Here is a 20,025-nt window from a genome sequence, read left to right as displayed (position 1 = left end):
ATATTTGGTTGTAAATTTTGCCAATATCGAACAATGTGACGCTATAAGCTCTAAAATAACCAAGCGAGAAATCTGAATTCGGGTCCACTAGTTTATTGTTCCAAGATTGAACTAGTATTTTCGAACGCTAGTGGACCGTTAAATAGGCTATCATTTGACCATGTTATTCGGAATATTAGTTTCCGCTGAACATAATAATACTGTGGCAAAACAGATGGTTGCGTAAATTAATCAAATTGGAGGGCGGTTAAATAGCTTAGTTTCACCTTCGTCACTTATTCATGGGAAGATAAACTTCGTAGTCGGCCACCGTAAAATTATATCTGCCCATGAAGAGGGTACTGGAGGCATTCTCGCCGTCGTACGAGTGCGGCAGATTTGAATAACTGTCCATGTTGGTGTTGCAATTGCTGGATATGCACAGGTCGGCTCCCGCTCCAAATATGGGGCCATATCTAAGGTCGATATAAAAAACCAAGCGTTAATAAAACAAATTGAGACAACAGAGTACATTCGCCATTTTGCTGTCGTCTACGTTGGAGTGACGTCAAGCAAAAGTACTCCGTAAGTGTACTTACGCTGGATGTTGAGCGATCGCGAATAATTTCTTCATGACGTCAAATTTGGTGGGGGGTACATCGACGTTGTTGATGAGGGTGAACAAGAATGCCTTTTCGGACGGAGCGTAGCCTCCGCGACCGTTGGTTTTCCCCCAAGGAACGTCGCTGAATCCGCCACATAACTCGCCGTGTTGGCCCTGAGAGAAACAATTTGGATTACAGTCTCGAATACGATGGAACATTCGGAAAGCATTACCAATATAATGACGAACGTGGGCGCGTGGCCATCGCAGTGAGAGTGGAAGGATTCGGCGGAATAGCCGTGAGTCGACGCTCGGTACAACAATCGCCACATCTGCTTCGAGTTGCCGTACCAGGCATTCAGCACCCTCTGGAGCTGCAATTTTTCGCCGTTTAAAAGTTGCGAGCCTTGAAAGAATTTTAAAGAGGTTCTAGGCTGGATTTTCTTGTCCTCCGCCTGGGCGAACTTGCTGGGAAGGGCCGCGAACCGATATCTTTCCAGGGACAGTTCCATGGGCACGGCTCCCGTTGGCTCCACTTCTTCGGCAAACACTTGGCTGTCAATAAGTAGAAGACGGACGTGGTTGATCACCCCGGCCAATTGCTGAGATATCCTGGCTCGTTCCTCTTCCGTCCAATGGGCGGTGGGTTGGGTGACGCCCGCTTGGTGTTTAGCCCAGGTTAAAACTGCCCTCCATACGTCCTCTTCTTCCAAAGCCAACTGCGTTGCGTTAAAGAAATAAACGATTAAATGTTTAAAGTCCTTAGAAAAGGCGATTGATAGGCGCATTTACGTAGTCCGACGACACGATATGCACCAGGGCGTTTTTGGGTAAATTGGAGAAAGCCGATGTTTTAAGACACTCGACGGCGTTTTCGCCTATGTAGGCGGTACATCGATCCACGAAAGATCGTCCACCTTTGCTACCGGCCGGAAGTCTGTTGTCCATTTCGAGGGCGGCGGCTAAGAACGTGCAGGCGTTATGAATTGACATGGTGGCCGTGATGTGTTCTTCGCATCGCGTCCGCAGTTCCTCGATGCCCAGCTCTTGAGACACGGCCAAAGTCTCGAAAACCACGTTGTCCTTCAGGGCTATCTGCAGAAAAAAAACTAAGTCAGCCACTTCTAAAATAAAAATTAGTCCTCTATCGTACTTTTCCGGTGTAGACGTAAAATAGAACGTCTCGGAAGACGTCAACCCTAGAATGAGGCAGACGGATCGGAGTGGGCGTACCAGGAGGAGCCGGGGTCACGCTGGAACCCGGTACTTTGCACACTTCACCTCGTTTCACATTTTGAAAACTGTTACACCTATTTAAGAAAAATAATATCGTTTTAGAAACTACGTTTTTAAGAAGTGCATTTGAAAAAGAAGTTGGCGCGGTTGAATGGTGCCCTCGCGAGGGTTGGCCACGCGCGATGAAAACCCTTAACTATAGCGCTTGGTGACGCTTTATTTGATATTGTTTGCCAAATGGTTTACCGTCTCCGTTTTCATATTCCCCGCCAAATTCTAGCCACTTTTCTCCGCGAGGAGCGCCTCGTACCATTGCAAAACGGCCTCCCGCTAATCCTATCACCGGCAGAGCGGGAAATCCAGCAGCGTCCCCTGGGGACGGAAAGGGAAGAAAGCCTGGGAGGACTAAGCCCGGGGCTTCCTGAATTTAGAAATACGGACCACTGCCTGCCTGGTGCTTCGGCCCTCCATACACTGTCTTGGCGACTGGAAAACTCTCCCCTTCTCTTCGGCAACCTTCGCTTTGCCTCACCGAGATCTGATCTTCGCTTACGGTTCCCATTATCACCGAAATGCAGAAAGTTCCTCCGGAACTACGCTTTTGGGAAAACCAAATGAAACCGAATAAAAAAGAAGCGAATGCCGTGAAAAAATATAAATAAGATTGGCTCTCTTCGGCTACACGAGCGCGCTCGACGTAATACAATTGGGATACACCTAAGTGAATTATTCCGTTTCATTTGATTTATGATTCTGTCGAATCTTCGCGAGTGTTTCTAATTTAACCAAATCTAAATCTAACCGAAATAATATCATTTTCGCTTATTTAAATGGAAAATTGAATTTGGTAGGACATAGATCAGAGTGGCGAACCATCAACGGGGAAATTCCGACATCAATAATTCACAACTTCCATTATGAAGGCCAAAAATTCGCTTTTCTTACGATAAATCTTCCCAAAATGTCTCGGAGAAAAATAGAGTTCCAATCTAAAGCTAGTCCCTCTACATCAAATAAAACGTATCGGAAGAATACAGACTGGCGTCTACGTACGCCTCGTAGACCATCCTGACAGACCGCGTCAAGAGAGTAACGCGTGGAAAGCTTTTTTGAAGAAAAATACTGTCAAGTGAGATTGTCAGGAGAGGAAGGGGGCTCTTCTAGTAGCGTACAGGGGTGCGAAACCGAGGCGTCGAACGGTCTATCTCGCTGGTTACATTGGCGTATTTTTAGGGCTGTTAGATGAAGCGGAGACGGTAGCGACGGGGAACTGGTAGCTCATTAATCACAGAACGTTAGACAGAGACGAACGAGCCGGCCCTCTCCTCTATCCGCGTCGTCCCAATATTCCGACTACGGCGACAAGCCATTGTCAATGCGACTAGCCCCGCCATGCCAATATAGTCAACTTCGATTTGCGGCGACGTAGCTGGCTAGGACCCGCGCGTTTCGCGCTCGATGGCGCTGCCAAGTGCTCGTGACCACCGAGTATGGATCGAAATTCTGTCGAAAAATCGTCTTCGAATTCTTTGCTTACTTGAGTAAACAAGTTAAAATATTTTTCGTTCTTGTTCGTCTAGATACGTCCGAGGAACTGCAGAATTTTGAATTGTTTTAGAAAATAAAACCCAAATACTTTCGCGACGTACCTTCGATTTCCAAAAAGCTTTTAATGTCAAATTCATGAAATCGTCTTTAAACTCAAATTAAATACCCCGATCCAATTGTACGATAATTTTACGAAATGAGCGAATTTTAGAAACTAATATTCCGCTTATTCAAAATTTCGAAATTTCCTTAAAGATCTTTGAGTCTAAAATTCGTAAATAATAGAACCAAATTGCGAATAAATATCAATTAAATGATAAGTCGGTTAAACGAGAAAATGACGTTCACCCAACTTGAAAATTAGCAAAGTTCATTGAATTTCAAGAACGATCGAAATCGCGGTATATTCTCTAATTTTTGGTATCGCAAACAGCGACTGAACTATTAAGGGCGCCCAATGAAACGCGGCACTCGTAAGTGGAATAAAATTAAATGAACTGAAACTCATCTATTCGAGTTTAAAAGGAGTTACGCTCTCTTTAAAAGGAGTTAATGACATTCAAAACACAGGAGCGTTAAATTAAATAATGGTATCCGAGGGGATGCGAGTCGAATTTATCTTCACGTCGAGTCTACCAGAGAGTGTGTCTAGCTTGTCTCTCTCTCTCTCTCTCTCTCTCTCTCTCTCTCTCTCTCTCTCTCTCTCTCTCTCTCTCTCTCTCTCTCTCTCTGGGGGACCTGATTCTTCAGTACGACCTTAATGACGCATTCCGCCAATTATACCCTCAAAGTCGTTCTTTTACTTGGCGCTCGCGGAACAGTGGTGTTTTGCGGTCAGCTCGTCTTGATCGTTTATACTATTCCTCCTCCGCCATGCTAAAATCCGTATCCCATATTCCTACCTTTTACTCCGATCACGACGCTGTCTTCTGCGCCTTTATTCAAGACGCGACGATTCCCCGCCGTCCGCCTTTCTGGCGCTTATCTTCCGAGCTACTTCTCGATACTGGCTTTGCCACCAAAGTCCGAACGGAGATTCTAAGCCTAATTCGCGCGCGCCCCAAGTATGTAACCTGGAGTTACTGGTGGTTCCGCATTTTCAAACCGACCATTAAATCCTTCCTCATACGTCTATCTCACGAACTACGAGTCAATGAGGCTATTCATCGAACTGCTCTCGAAGTCGAACTGTCCGCTCATTCCCCCGACTCTCCGGCTTACACCGCGTGTCGGGAACAGTTAAATTCTTACCTTCTCGGGAAGGCGCGGGACAGCCTGACTCGCTCCCGTAGCGAATTCGCTTGCGCTGTTGACACCCCATCAAAACAGTTTTACGGCCTGGAAAAAAAGGTACGCGCCTCCTCCGTGGTCCAAGGTTTATACGACGCCTCAGGCGTTCTCGTTCGTGACGCCGAGTCCATGCGCGACGTAGTTGTCAATTTTTACACCGACCTCTACTCGTCTCCCGTCTCCTCTCCCACCTTCGAGTCTTCAGAAGCGGACCTAACTCGGGATCTCCCGACTCTAAGTGACACCAACGCGACTAGTTTGACTTTCCCTATAACAGCGACTGAAATCGCCGACTCGATTTCGTCACTACCGCGTGGCAAGGCCTCGGGTATTGACGGTTTACCCATTGACTTTTACAATATGTATCAAGATCTTCTCGCGCCGATCCTCTTGGACGTCTATCGCGATCTTCAAGCAAATCCACACTTTGGCCCCGCGTTCGCGGAATCCATCGTGTTGCTCATTCCCAAGAAAGGCGACCTTTACAATCTCCTAAATTGGCGTCCAATCTCGGTCTCTGACGCCGACTACAAAGTCTACGCGAAGCTCCTCACAAATCGTTTGAAGCTAGCCGCTACTTCCGTAGTTCACGCCTCTCAAACGTACGCTTTACCGGATCGAACAATCTACGACACCCTAGCCGTTCTTCGCGACCTCATTGCTCTCGCCAATAGTCTCGACGAACCGCTCGCCATCGTCAACATTGACTTCGAGAAGGCCTTTGATCGGGTTGGCCACGAATACCTTTTCCGTGTGCTATCGCGTCTCGGTTTTCCGGTTACATTCGTTGACTCTTTACGCGTAATCTACACCAACTCGGTCTTCCACGTGCGTTTTAACAACGCCCTTACGGACCTCATCCCTTTTAATCGAGGCATACGACAAGGCTGTCCTCTCTCCGGCTTACTCTTCTCCTTGGCACTTGAGCCATTAATGTGCCTCCTTCGCCACCGCATTGGCCCACGCATTGGCCCAACGCATTATAAAATTATTAACGGTACTTTCGCTGATGATTTTAATTCCTTTTTACGCGACAATATGGAATTCAACATTCTCCAACGTTGCCTTACACAGTACAGCGACGCTTCGGGTGCCGTCGTCAATACCGAGAAGTCGTACATTCTCTGGTCGGGCTCGTGGAAGGGTCGAACCGACACTCCCCTCGACATCCCGTCTCGTTCGGATGGCGGTCGGTTTCTCGGCACATTCTTGGGAAATTCCAAGAACTTCGACGCCCAGAACTGGCCCGAACTCCTCACACGTTTACGCAATGTCTTAGGGCGCTGGATGAAACATCGTCACCTGTGCTCCCTCGACGGACGAACTCTAATCGCCAACACGCTCGCTTCTAGTGTTTTGTGGCATCGACTGAAAACGCTTCACCCACCCGCCGACTTTATCACAGCCGCTCAGAAGCTCCTGGTCGACTTTCTGTGGGACGGCATTCACTGGGTGCCTACCTCTAAGCTTTACCCGAAAAAACGGGATGGTGGCCTCGGCCTAGTCGATATTGCCACAAAAGTCAAAGCTTTTCGCGTCGCGGAAGCTCTCTCGATTTCCGCCGGTCCTGGTTCCGCGATGCCACGCGCATTGACTGCAACCGCCATCCTGCGCGAATGCGTGCAAGACTTTCATTCGCTCGACGACTTGCTTCTCCGTCGTCCGCAGCTTCCGCTAGCGAACAGCTACTATTCGTCGCTGTACAATAGCTGGCACTCCGTTAGCGTGGCATACTCTCCTTCCGCAGTGACTCGCGCAACACTCGAGGCGCTGCCAGTGTTTGATTCCCCGTTCCTGAAGACAGTACAAGGGACACCACTCTCTACCGCTTCCCACGGGTTTTTCATTCGTGTTGGACGCGTTCGCTTTGCCGACTTTCTTGACGATCGCAATCACTCATGGATTCAGCCACATACTTTGTTTCGTGACTCTCGCCCATCTCGCGCTACGTTGCTCGCCCTTCGGGCCATTCACACCGCGGCCGCACATTCGTTTCCGGGTGTCTTCGACTCTTCTGGTATCATCCGTACTTTCTCTTTCGGTACCTCAACAGTTCACCGGTTCTTCATTGAAATCCGCTCCTACTGGGGAGTTTCGCGTGTTTCTCTGGATAACACCGTCACCACAAGATCAATATACCACGCTCTCGTCTCAAAAACTTTTTCGCTTTTAAGGCCCGTTGCCGTCGCTCCTTTCACTCCTCAAGAAGCGACTGCTTCGTGGCCCATTTCGAAAATTTCACCGTTCACAACGCGACTCGAGAACTGCGTTCAGTGGCGCGCCCTTCATGGTTCGCTGGCTAGTCCTTCGCGTCTCGTCCACTTCGTTCCAGAGGTCACTACTCCTCATTGTCCCTTCTGCCCTGCCATTGGTACTTTTAACCACGTCTATTTTGAGTGCCCTATTGTATGTATGGTCGTCGTCGGTATTTTGGAGTGGGTACGCTTCCACACCGGCCACGAACATCACCCTATCGAAATGTTTTACCTGGTAGCCACCCCTGGTAATCACTGTTTTTGCAACCTTGCGTTCGTTATGTTAAAGTGCATTCTTAGAGATCGCTACTACAACCTCTCTACCATCAATTTTAATGCCGCCAACTGTTCCTTTTTCACCCGATGGTTGCAAAACCGGTGTAAAACTCGGGTGGTTGCCAGGTACCGCTCGGCAAAGGCATACGCAATTTACACGGACACTTTAGTGTCTTTTAATTCCCTCTGGGCTGTACCAAAGATGTTTTAGTTTGTTAAGCCCAATTTTGGCTATTGTTTTTCCGTTTTTATACTAGTATTATTTAGTATTTTAATATCTGCATAATCACTCTGTAACTTAATGTATTTTCTTCGCCGCCAATAAAGGCCATTTTTGAAACAAAACTCTCTCTCTCTCTCTCTCTCTCTCTCTCTCTCTCTCTCTCTCTCTCTCTCTCTCTGGCGTTTGGATCGCGAGTCGGGACTAGCTTTTGTTTCTCCATCGTAAACTTGGCCATCGGGAATCGATTTATTTAGGGGAGAAGGTAGCCCGTATTAATTCCCTCGGAATTGTTTACCGGGAGCAAGCTCGTCCGATAGACCGTCTTTTGTCTCACCGACGCCGTCTTTGGATAATTTAAATGCCGTGTTATTCGTAGCTGTACATAGAGATTCAGCGTACCTCGAGGAATTTCCGACCAGGAGACGACTTTGAACAATCGTTTTGCGAGGAGTCATTTATTTTGTATTTGCTCTTTAAAGTTTGCAGCGGAACCATTAATTTCGTTTCCGGAACGAATTTCGCAACACGGTTTCCGATTCTTCTAATCCCGTGTCGTCCGATGAAAGTATACCAATGCAATTAGTTATTGCAACCGAAATGGGGCGCGTCAAAATTCTAATAAGGAATTCTTCTCTTGAGAAGAGTTCTTCGTGATAATTTTTCTCTCCGCGAGAACTCGCTAAAAAGCTTCGAATGAAAAAAATTTCTGCTAAAGATGGCTGGGTTGGCAAAAACCGGCTTTTTTTTAATTTAAAAATCCAGTATGGTTAATACCAGTTGTAACCGGTGGTTTAAACTAGTTTAAACCCATTAATAAAAAATGTTCAAATTACTTATATCTAGCCCTCATTACTTCGAAAATGCTCAAATTGCCCGATTTCAAATTTTACGTTTTTACGCGGTACAGTACCTTTACATTGTCAGGTATTTACCTGCTTTTATACCCTAACATGGCGGCGTATTTTATGAATTTTAAGATCCCTTAGTGTTTTTATTTATTAATTATAGGAATAAGGTTCAAGCACGTCCGAAAAAATCTCAAGTATTTGGTGCCCCACAATTTTCATATCGTGTCAAGTCCGGGTGACGATTTGACCCGTGCTTGACCCTTGGAAACCATCAAAAAGTAGCCCTCATCCAGTCAGGAAAGCTTCATCCTCCCCGTCCAGCCTACATCGGTGACACGAACTGCCGTTGACATTCCATTCTCCGCAGATCGTGTCCGAATCCGATTTGGACACTACACGCTGTCACACGAGCGGAGCTCCCCCGAAAGGTTGCGCTTAAAAAACAGCGAACTCGCGAGTATAGGCGCGCGGCCTTACGGAGAAGACATCCTGGAGGATGAGGAGACTCGGACGGTGGCTCCTTCAGAAAGGCCGAGACGTCGCTGACTCATTCTCGCTGGTTGGGGATTCGTTTTGATACGAGGGGATTTTCGCGTCAAAAGGACCGCTCGTGTCGGACAAAATGTCGGTTTTAACACTGACTCATATCTTCTTAGGTTCCCCGTGATGTCATTCCGAGATGAATGTCACTAAATCCGAAGCGCTCTACGCGAAAACGATTTCTTGTCCGAGGAAAAACTCCACGATGGGGTACAATTTTTCTTTCGCGACTATTAACGAAACTTTGATCTATTTGTGACCTACTGCAGGGCCCCCACTCAAATCTTTAATTTTTTATAGGAAAAATAGGATTATATTTCTAAAAATATAGGACTTTATAGGATTATTTTTTACAAAATTATAGGATTTTATAGGACTATATAATTTACTAACTTTATGCATTTAAAAACAAAATCTATATTTAGAGAAATAAATCTTTGATTTTCACTTAAAAATAGAAACTATTTAACCATTTTATCACAAAAATATACTAGTAGCTAACCATGTTAACAATAACAAAAGTATAGACTAGAATGACTTGGTATACGAATTTATCCTATAACTAAATCTAGCAATTTAACTGACGGTCGTGAGTGGTTGGATTTGAAATGGGCAAAATATCAAAATTATAGGATTTTATAGGACTTTTGGGGGATTTTGCTAAATATATAGGATGTTATAGGACATTTTTGAAAATATAGGATTTTATATTAATTATAGGACCTCTAGGGCCCTGCTACTGGCGAGTGGAAATAATAATATAATAATATAATAATATTTGAAAATATCGTGATTATTTTTAAATCCGGAACTAACGTTTAGTTTATTTTATTTAATACGAGTTTCGGAAATTTACATATTATTTAAAGTGTTTTAGCATCTCATTTATCATTTTACATTTTGATAAGCGACGATAAATGGATGGCATGTTAAAACAGTTTAAATGATATGCAAATTTACACAATTCAAATTTAACGGATTAAACCTTGGAGGAATAAAGCACGCGTACCCTAGTAGCGGACCGTTGGGCCTCGGGAGTTCCGTTATATAGGAGTGGAGCCACGCCTTCCATTTGTCTTTGGCGCCATCTGTTAACTCTACCCCTATCCATTGTTAGTTTTCTCCGTTCACAGATGGCGCCAAACGCAAATGATCTCGACATGGAGGCCGGAGCTTCAACCTCTCAAAGTAGTTTGCCCATGCTCTCATAGAGCCAAACTTCCCTACGCTCAACTTTATCCCTCCAAGAGTAACGAACCAATCTTGTAGATTAAACTGATTAAATGGAGATGAACGGCGTAAATATCGCATTTTTATCCCGCGTGTGTGTTTAAGAATTTTGATACACTCCGCTAGTAAAATCAATATAAAATCCTACCCTGGCTTAACCCTAATTCTAAATCCACCGAGCGATAAAATATTTACTACGCGCTAATTTCAGATACGCAAAAAGTTCTTTCAAGCGAAACAAGGTAATCTATACGCGCTTTTTAACGACATTAACATTTCACGACGCTAGTTCGACGTTAATTTCAATTGAGGGGAAGGTTAAATAATATTTAACCTCGATAATGAAAGACAAACAGAGCCCTCGTTTTCCTTTTCTCCTATCCTCCGATAAAAAAACAGGCAACACAGCGGAGTTTCCGAGTTGGAAACCGTGTATTCCCTCGTTCTCTCTTTCATGCAAATTTAGAAAAATGTTGCGTCCCGTTCCTCCCTGTTTCCTCCCAGCGCTCTTTCGGATGATTGGAATAAAGGAGAAGTCGGCGGAGGAGAACACTTTAAATTACGAAACTTTATCAAAGGAAGCGGCGAGAATCGTCGAAGAAGGATTCGCCGGTTTCGCGGGTGGAGTCTCGGTTTCCTAATGAAGGAACGCGCCAAGGCTTAGATAAGACGCGTGATAGGGCCGCCGCCGATTCCCGCGCCCGTATTCAATTACTTGTTAATTTCATTAGTGGCATTCGTATATACGTTTATTAAAGCCACTTCCGATTCATTCGGAAAAAGGGAGACTAAAAAGCTAAACACCACCACCAAAAGCCAGAGAGAGAGAGAGCGCCTGGCCCCTAATAGATAACGATACTAATTAGTTTGTCACCCCATCTATCAATGAGGGCCAGCATCAGGATTAATACGCGCTTTTAATTAAACGGGACAAGATTGACTATATACCATTTAAATTTAAATATATACGTTTATTTAGCTTCGATGAACTGCCATTATGTGACGGCTCTTCCAGTCTTAAATACAGGGCATCGCGTTACCCCTTGGATCAAGTTTCGGGCTTCCCCGTAGCACGCGGCTGTATTGCAAGGTTTGCGGGAGGAAACAGCCACCCGAAAAATCTGGTGTACATATATATAAAAAAATAGATTACTCGATTTATTCAAATTAAAAAAATTGAAAATAATCTTATAAAATCAAAAAATATACAAAATTTCTCAAAAGATTTCAAAATTTAAAGGAATTCATGAAATTAAAAATAATCGAAAATAATCTTGGAATATAAAAAAATCAATATAATTTAAAAAAATCTTGAGAATTTCTTAAAATTAAAAATAGTCTTAGAAAATCAAAATTAATCGAAAATAATCCTAGAAATCACAATTAATCGAAAATAATCTTAAATATCAAAATTAATCGAAAATAATTTTATAAAACCAAATTTTCATACTTATAAAATCAAAAATAATTGGAAAGAAATTATTAAAAATCAAAAATTATTATAGAAATCATAAAATTATTTGGAATTAAAAGAAATCCTTAGAAATCGGGAAATCTTTGGTAATCAATGAAAAATCCTCGAAATCATGGCTCCGACGAAAAAAAAAAGAAATGTTTCATGGAAATATTAAAAATCTATTATTTTATTTTATAAATCATAAAATCAATTATATGTGTATTAATAAGAAAATATTAACCAATTAGACCTTGAAAATATTATTCGTTTATTATATCAAGAACTAATATGTCCTTTTTAGTCAAATAAACTGGTTCAGAAATTGTATGGTCTATTTTGCTTTAATAATTACGATCGAGTTTCGAGAAGGAGTATTCAAAGCCCTTATGATTTCGAAGAACGAGGGAGTCGGAGGAAAAAGAATTTTCCGGTTCCGTTGGAATTGTGGAACTCGATAATAGCATTCGGGCCGGAAATGCTCTGGAATTTCTTGACACGACGAAAGCTGGCTTATGCGGAAATAAAAATCCAGAGCGGGAGAGAGAGGAATCGAAGAGGAAGAATTGAAAACCGCAAAAGACCCAGCGAGATCCGTCCCTTTCGCCCTGAGACCCTTATAACTTCCGTGGAAAGAGAAACTTGGACGAAAATGCTCAATCTTTTCCGTTTTTTTTGTCAAGTACAGTTCAAATTCAAATGTTTTGATCGTAATACTTTCAAAGAAAACCTCGTTATCCTGGTAAAAGCTGCACGTTTTCCGATTAATAATGAACAATTCATTTATTTGAAACACTGCGAGAAGCGGTTATTATTATCTTGGCTAGTTGCTACCTTGTTTTTACCACTCTAGCCAAAGAAGCTGGTTTTTACACGCAATCCCTAAAGGATTTGTGTGTACTGGGCCCACGTACAGTGTAGCCGATGACGCCGCCGTATCCCACATAACTCTCCTAGAATTAGGTTTAGAAGGGATAGGGATATCTCCATCGAAAGGATATATCATGCCCTCGTTAGCTCGTTATGACAGTTGGAGATCGGGGGCCCACAAGTTGGTCATTTGCCCATTTTAGTGATTTTTGGCGATTTTCGACTTTATATGTATATATTTTTTAAATTAAGACCGACTTGGTTGAAAATTATATTTTTAGTTAGTACTGATAATTTCTGAACTACGTTTTCGGTTGCATTAACAAATTTTTATTTTAAGTTAGATTTCTGGCTAATTCGCGGGACCCCACAACCCGCGTACGCACTATTGTGACATTTGAATTTCGTGCCAATTGATACAGGCACCATCTAACTCGTTCGCTTCCTTATTTCCAAAACCAGGTAACTCGAAAAATTCGGTTTGTCTAAAAATTAATTTAAATTAAGGTGTTCGCGTTTCGCTAGCTTATTTCCAAAACCAGGTAACTCGAAAAATTCGGTTTGTCTAAAAATTAATTTAAATTAAGGTGTTCGCGTTTCGCTAGCTTATTTACAAAACCAAGTAACTCGAAAAATTCATTTTCGATCAAACTCCTCTTGGGTTTATTAAGCTAATGTACAAGATGAATGAAAATTTATTTAAATGTAATATTTTAATATATTTAATACATCGGGGGGATTGTGTGTACTTAAATGTCCGTGACATCTTGTTCTCCCGATTTCGCTAGCGAGATTTATTTATTGCGAAATGGACTAGAAAAAACGCGATGGGGAAACTACACTTCACAAAGAAAAATATTCCCCAAAAAAATAAAGTCGGGAGATTTCCGTGCGCCAAAAATAAAACACTATTATAAATAATTTATTTTCCGTAATGGACTACGTAATAAAATAGATATTTTCCCGAAATTATTGAGAAGTACAATTACGCGATAACATAAATATCAGCTTAATTTAATAAACATAAACATTCTATGTAACTTTGTTTAAGTGCTTAAAGTGAATAAATATATTTTATTATTTTTCTCACTAAAAAAGGACCCTATTTACCTGCTTAGAAGGGTAAAACTGCTGGTAAATTTGCCTAAATCCACTAAGATAATAGTACCCTAGATTCGAAATAACTGCCTCGCACGTAGTCAATCTTAGCCCAGTGTTCCGAAGTGGTAAATGTCAGGTGTCAAATAATGTAGCAATAAGTGGTAAATACCGACATGGCGAATAATACTTTTACTGGCTAATATAAATAATAATATAATATAATATAATATAATATAATATAATATAATATAATATAATATAATATAATATAATAAAAATAAAAAACATACTGATGAAAAATATATTTGTGCTATTTTAGACAAATTGGAATATAGTGCTCGGAATTGTTTATTCATTATCCACAAATTTTCCGATTTATTTAAAAAACGTTGGTAAAAAGAATATCATTTTAACTTATTTAATTAGGTTTTTTACGCGACCATGCATTTATTTGAATAAAAGTGGCATTTATTTAAATAATTGTTTGTTTTATTTAAATAATTGTTTGTTTTATTTAAATAATTGTTTGTTTTATTTAAATAATTGTTTGTTTTATTTAAATAATTGTTTGTTTTATTTAAATAATTGTTTGTTTTATTTAAATAATTGTTTGTTTTATTTAAATAATTGTTTGTTTTATTTAAATAATTGTTTGTTTTATTTAAATAATTGTTTGTTTTATTTAAATAATTGTTTGTTTTATTTAAATAATTGTTTGTTTTATTTAAATAAAAGGCTTATTCACTTTCGATTATTTAAACATTTTTCAATTTTTATTCAACTATTGGTTATTTAAATATCGCCGAGCTTATTTTATTCATGGATAAAAATTAATCGAAATCCGAGCACTACTGGAATAGTTGCCAGGTTTTGGGCTAGAAACTCAATTATAGCCCAATCTAGTTATTTATTTTGGCTATTTTTCAACGATTTTTTCTGAGTTTGAATTCGTCTGCTATATATCTTTAAGGTTTTTTTTAATGGTTCTTTTGTGAAAAACTGAAACATTATATCACATGTAAGTGATGCTACATATCTGAAAGATATTAATTACATAATTTAAATGAATTTACTGATTATTAGTTACTATTTATCACTTTAACACTTTTGGCCATATTTACCACTTTTTGCCACTGACATGGACTTTATTCTAAAAAAGTGACATTTAGGTAACAATGATATGGCCGGAACTCAGAAAGAAATAGCTCCATAGTTACCATGATAACCAACTATAGAAAAGACCACGGCCAACTTTGATGAGGTGCTGTTCGCGCAACAGCTCGTCAACAAAGTTGGCCGTGATAGGGAAATACAGCGACTTATGGTGGACGATTTGGCGGACGTCACGTGCCGGAAGTGGGTAAACGCTTCGTTACAAAAACGTCAATCAGAAAGCTCACATAATTCGAATCTAGGGACTAGGGTACGGAGTTCTACATTGTCTTTGATGTCACTGACATCTAGGAGCAACAAACACAGTATCCCACACAAGGAGAACGCAACCCGTCAAAAGTCGTGCATATTTTTGCGTACAATTTGCATTGGTTAGACGCTTTAGCGCCTGCTGCCGTCGGAAGGGTTAAAATTCGGGAATTGTCTTACCACCTATGCCCGTAAAACGTTCAGCGTAAAGGCTTGTCCAATGAAATTTGTACACAACACTGCGTTAGCGTGTTTTAAGGCTAGCTGCGGTCTCCTGGTGTTTGTTACTCCTAGCTGACATTTAGGTATCAAATATATTTTAAATATTACATTTAAATTTGAACAAATTTTCAATCATCTTGTACATTAACTTAATAAACGTACTATGATAACCTAAAAATCGAAAATTGGGTCGAAAATAAGCGTTTTCTCAACCACCCTGTAAATTAAAAACCATATCTCAATCATCCTGTCGTTTAACATAACCAACGCACTAAGCGTTAACAACCAAAGAGTTATTTTAACTCAAAGGAAAATCTATGACCACGCTTTATTTATCACCCTGTTCATTAGGAACGATATTTCAATAACCCTGTACACTCTGTTAAATAAGTCTTCGGCCGTTGGGATTTTGGCACTTATTTGCGATTATCTCAAAAACTATGAATGATAGCAATTTTAAACCAATTTTATTTTTAATATTTTACTAATATCTTTCATACCTATGTCTTGATTCACGTGTAGCATTTCCATATACGCCGGAAACCCCAAATATCGTTTTTGACAACTTTTTTAATAATGATGTTACGCCCCTGAAACCTGCATTTTTGGATTCTGAAGGGTCGATTCATATTTAGAAAGTGCCATTGTTATCCGGCTACGTCAAACGGCTGCTAAGATATGGCCTATCGAACATTCGGGTCTCATTCGGAAAATTCTAAAATGCCTAATGAATCAATATTATTAATCCGGCATATAACCACAGCGTTCCAACAACTCGTTAAATCAATATATATGCTTATTGTGTTACCCGCAATGAAACGACGAAATTTGTTTTTTCCTCAACAATAAGATATTATTTCTCGGCCGCCTCGAGCATTTCAGTCTAACAAAAAATGTTATTATTTATACTTAGGGATACATTTTGAGCGTTTCTTGGTATAACATTCTAGGTATTAACAAAGATAATATGGAACTCCGTACATTGGATTTTAATTTAGAGAGCTTTCCGATGGACGGTTTTGTAACGAAGCGATTACCCACTTCCGTCACGTGACCTCCGAAATGTCTTCCACCATCGGTGGTTGTAGGGCGCTATCTACAGTTGGTTACAATGATATATCAATGAAGCTAATTTTTTTCTGAGTTCCGGCAGGAAGTGGGTACCTGCTATTGAATACGCGTGAGGCAGTGATTTCGAAACTAACTAGGAAATGAGCTGTCTATATTACAGGGCTCGTACAAAATTTCCGGAATTAAATTCCCTGACATTTCCAGTTTTTCCCTGACCAAATTTCCAAATTTGCCCTGACCATTTTTGTAGAATAAATGAGTGGTTTAAGGTAAAATCTTGAAATATATTTTCTTTCGGAAATTTATTTGCTTGATTTTTTTGGGGTCATTTTAAAATTCTCTTACTTTTTGGGACCATTTTAAAATTCCCTTATATTTTGGGACCATTTTAAAATCCCCTTACTTTTTGGGACCATTTTAAAATTACCTTACTTTTTGGGACCATTTTCAAATTCCCTTACCTTTTGGGATTATTTTCAAATTCCCTGACATTTGGAATCATTTTCAAATTCCCTGACATTTTGGAAACATTTTCAAATTCCCTGACTTTTCCAGGATTTCCAGGTCGTGTAAGAACCCTGTATTATCTTTGGTATTAGTCAGTCGTTGTAGACATCAAATTGAGATTTGAACTAAGCCTAGAATGGACGTAATTGACGAACACAATGTAGTTCCGAAAAGATAAAAAAATAAAGTTTTTTTATAGGTATTTTTAAGATAATTCCTGGAGGGAACAGGGGGGATAAGGCGAGATAATGGGGGAGGGTACAGCCGAGATGAAAGTCGTTGCAACGCTAACAGGCAGGTACGCGCTGGGGAAGTTTTTACGTCGTCCATTAAAGGGTGCTCCCTCTCTTATACGGCTATAACTTTCTTATTTCGGATACAACATTTCTTAATACCACGCGTATCCCAATATAACGCATCTCCCCGCCCCACCAAGCATATACCCGAGACGAAGGTCGAGGATGCGGCGTCTGACGAATATTCTATCCTAAAGCTAATACGATTAAATCCCGAACATTGGTTAGTATTTCCAAAAGTGTAGTCTCTAAATAGTAAACGCGTCTAATAAACATTATATTGTTTCGTATATACACGTGACCCAGAGCGAAACACTAGTACCTACGTAAGAACAATTTGGTCATCGTACGCGATCGCGACAAAGCGGAAGATAAAGCACCACGTCGAAGGGTTCATTCTCATCCTCGGTACGGGTCTAATCCTTGCTATTCTTTACGAGTTCGTCTACCTGTATCGAAATATCGGGTTGAGGTCGGCGAGAGACAAGGTTTTGATGCGGGCGAAATTTGCAGGCGGGAGAGAATCCCCCGGGCCCCCTGGTCCCGCCTCTCCTTAATGGACCCTTTTCACGACTCCCAAGTGACCCATAGTGACCCCGATACTTTTCCCGCCATCTTAGCCGCGCCACGACGAGCCAGGATCTATTTACTCGTCTCATCTCGCGCTTCCTTCGGCTCCTCCGAGAATTGTCCAAATCCGGGAGGCGGCCGAGGCGCTATATTAGCCGCCTTCGTTTTCACTTATGCAAAGCCCTTTCCATTTTCCCAGAACCGACTTGGAGCTCGTCTCGAGACAATTTTCGACGAAATTCGAATTATACGATACACATCGCGAAATATTCGCGGAAACGCGTCTCATTTTGGAACGCTACAAAAGCCTACAAACGCGGTTCTTGAATCCAATTTATCTTAAATTCTAGCGTGTATTTCTTAAACTATCACCGTTGCTACTTTGTCCAATTATAATTAACGGTTTCACCATTACAATCTAGCCTAAATCTTGAAAGCGAGGCCTAATTTCATTCGAACGAATTTAACGTCGCTGCCGACGATTTCTGACAAGTTTTAAGAGCGTCTTGACCATAGATAAAATAACTATAGATAGGAAACTTCATGTTGTAGAAGTGACGCCAGAATTTTGACTGACATCTGGTGGCGGCACCCGAATAATATTGTTTGGTGTAACGCAATCCCAATTGCAAAGGCTTAAGCGAGCTATATGCATTAAAAGTACTTTTTCTTGAGTTGAGAACAAATTAAAAAAAATAGCACTAAAGAAATAGCATTCAGTAAAGATTGTTTTAAACGCTATTTCTGGTATATTTGAAGAAATTTACCTTGCAAAATACGTTTATTCCCAAAACTCCGACTTCAAATTTCTCAATACGTTCTACGCTCTTGAGAACACAGCCAACTAGCGCAGTCACTAGATGTCAGGGCAATCTCGTGAGAGTCAGTTTGCCCCATTGAAGTTTCCTATCTATATACGAAGTTATTTTATCGATGGTCTTGACTCGAGTTGAAGCGGCTAAAACGTTCATTAGCGTTGCTTCCGATTTAGTCATAAAAGCCGTGTTCCCACTAGACACTTGGGAACCGTTTTTAAACGGTTTCGAAAGATAATATTGAACGTTTTCGGTGTTAACTGTATTAATACCCATACGATAAATACATTAGAAAGCAAAATTTTACAAATTAATCGTTCATTTCACTATGCATCACCGATTAAGTAGTTTATCGTCGAGTCAGTAATTAAAAAAAAGTAAATTTTCCTAATTTTATATTAATTTATCCAAATAAGGAGTAGAATTTCTTGGTCACAGCCTTTGTCAAGTTTAGCTACTAAACACGGATCGAATTTCATTAACGGAAACATCGAGGTTCATTTAATAATTTTATTTTAAAATTCAGGAATTTATTTTAATAATATTATACTGGGAACTCCAACCTGACCTGAGAAGACGGTGATCCCTAGGTTTAGTAATAGTAAGTGTAGGGAGTTGTTGGCTCGCGTGCGCGTGGCACGAAGGGCTTGCCACCACCCTCCTACGCATTGTAACCCGGCCACCTGTTTTAAAGGCATTATAAGTCGCTGGATGACTAGGGCTTGGGGTGGTGCCTTTGGTATTAGCCTAGCTGATTTTTCGTGTAAAATTTTCCCAACAGTTAATAAAACATTTATACCTTTTTTATTTTTTCCTTACAATTAAACAACTACTTAAAAACGTTTTAATATCACTAAATTGCGCGTAATAAAACCCATTTTTAAAAATATTAAATGTAATTTGGGAGCCCTCGAAATCGAGGGTCCTAGGAGTTATCCAGCGCATCTACAATCCAGGACTGAAAACCAACCCAAGAAAAACACTCTTCGACAGAGTTAGTTGAAAACGGCAAATTTCTTAAGATAATAAGAAATAGAGAAGATTACTAGTTCTGGGGCAGCCTGTAAGGACGAAGCCAGAGCGTATGATAAGTATAGGGTGGCGGTGTCTTCCGAGCCAAGAATTCAAAGTGAAAGGAAGGCGAGTGGTGTAACGGAAATGGGCTTTAGCGGGGAATCAAGTGGTCCAGGACGCGATCGATCTGGGCCGGGGAGAAAAAGGACGGGACAGGGACAGGGAGAGGGCGTGTGCATTGGGACGTGGCTGCGGCGGACGAAATAAAAGCCTTTCTATCTGAGGCTGTCCGATAATCTAGGTTGGATGCCGCCGAGGAAAAGAGAGAAGTCGAGGCTAAAAGGCCTAAATCCGTCAGCCCCTCGACCGGGATTACAACCGTTCAATGGATAGACAGAAATCCGTCTTTTCCATTAAGGGCCGACTCTCTAATGGAGGGTAAGAGCCGACCAGCCAGGGAACTGACTGCGAGGATCCGACGTTCTTAGCGATGGCAGGACGACATTTGGGGCCCAAAGGATATGTACGTACGCCAAAGTAAAAGAATGGAGACAAGCTGTTTGAAGCGACGTTAAACTTTTTCTCAGCTTTCCAAATATTCAGAATTTAATAAGTGATTCGGAAATATAATTACGACAAAGAGTTAATTTTTTGG

The 20,025-nt window shown here is 41.0% G+C and overlaps 1 protein-coding gene across 1 annotated transcript in view; it reads right to left on the bottom strand.

Annotated features, from left to right (window-relative positions):
* Positions 1–267: 267 nt before the first annotated feature.
* Positions 268–20,025, bottom strand: part of LOC149947525 (serine-enriched protein) — an 81,589-nt gene continuing 61,831 nt past the window's right edge. Inside the window, exons 2-6 of the mRNA XM_090172160.1 lie at positions 1,737–1,893; positions 1,376–1,678; positions 817–1,302; positions 579–757; positions 268–455 (exon numbers count right to left, since the gene is read on the bottom strand). Of these exons, the coding sequence (XP_090028286.1) occupies positions 272–455; positions 579–757; positions 817–1,302; positions 1,376–1,678; positions 1,737–1,893 (1,309 nt within the window). The 3' untranslated portion in view covers positions 268–271. The remainder of the gene's footprint in view (positions 456–578; positions 758–816; positions 1,303–1,375; positions 1,679–1,736; positions 1,894–20,025) is intronic.

Source organism: Leiobunum rupestre, chromosome 4, assembly GCF_980474605.1.
Source record: "Leiobunum rupestre chromosome 4, qqLeiRupe1.1.hap1, whole genome shotgun sequence".
Classification (NCBI taxonomy): Eukaryota; Metazoa; Arthropoda; class Arachnida; order Opiliones; family Sclerosomatidae; genus Leiobunum; species Leiobunum rupestre.
The sequence above is the reverse complement of the archived record's forward strand: the minus strand, read 5'-3'. Positions and strand labels throughout refer to the sequence as shown.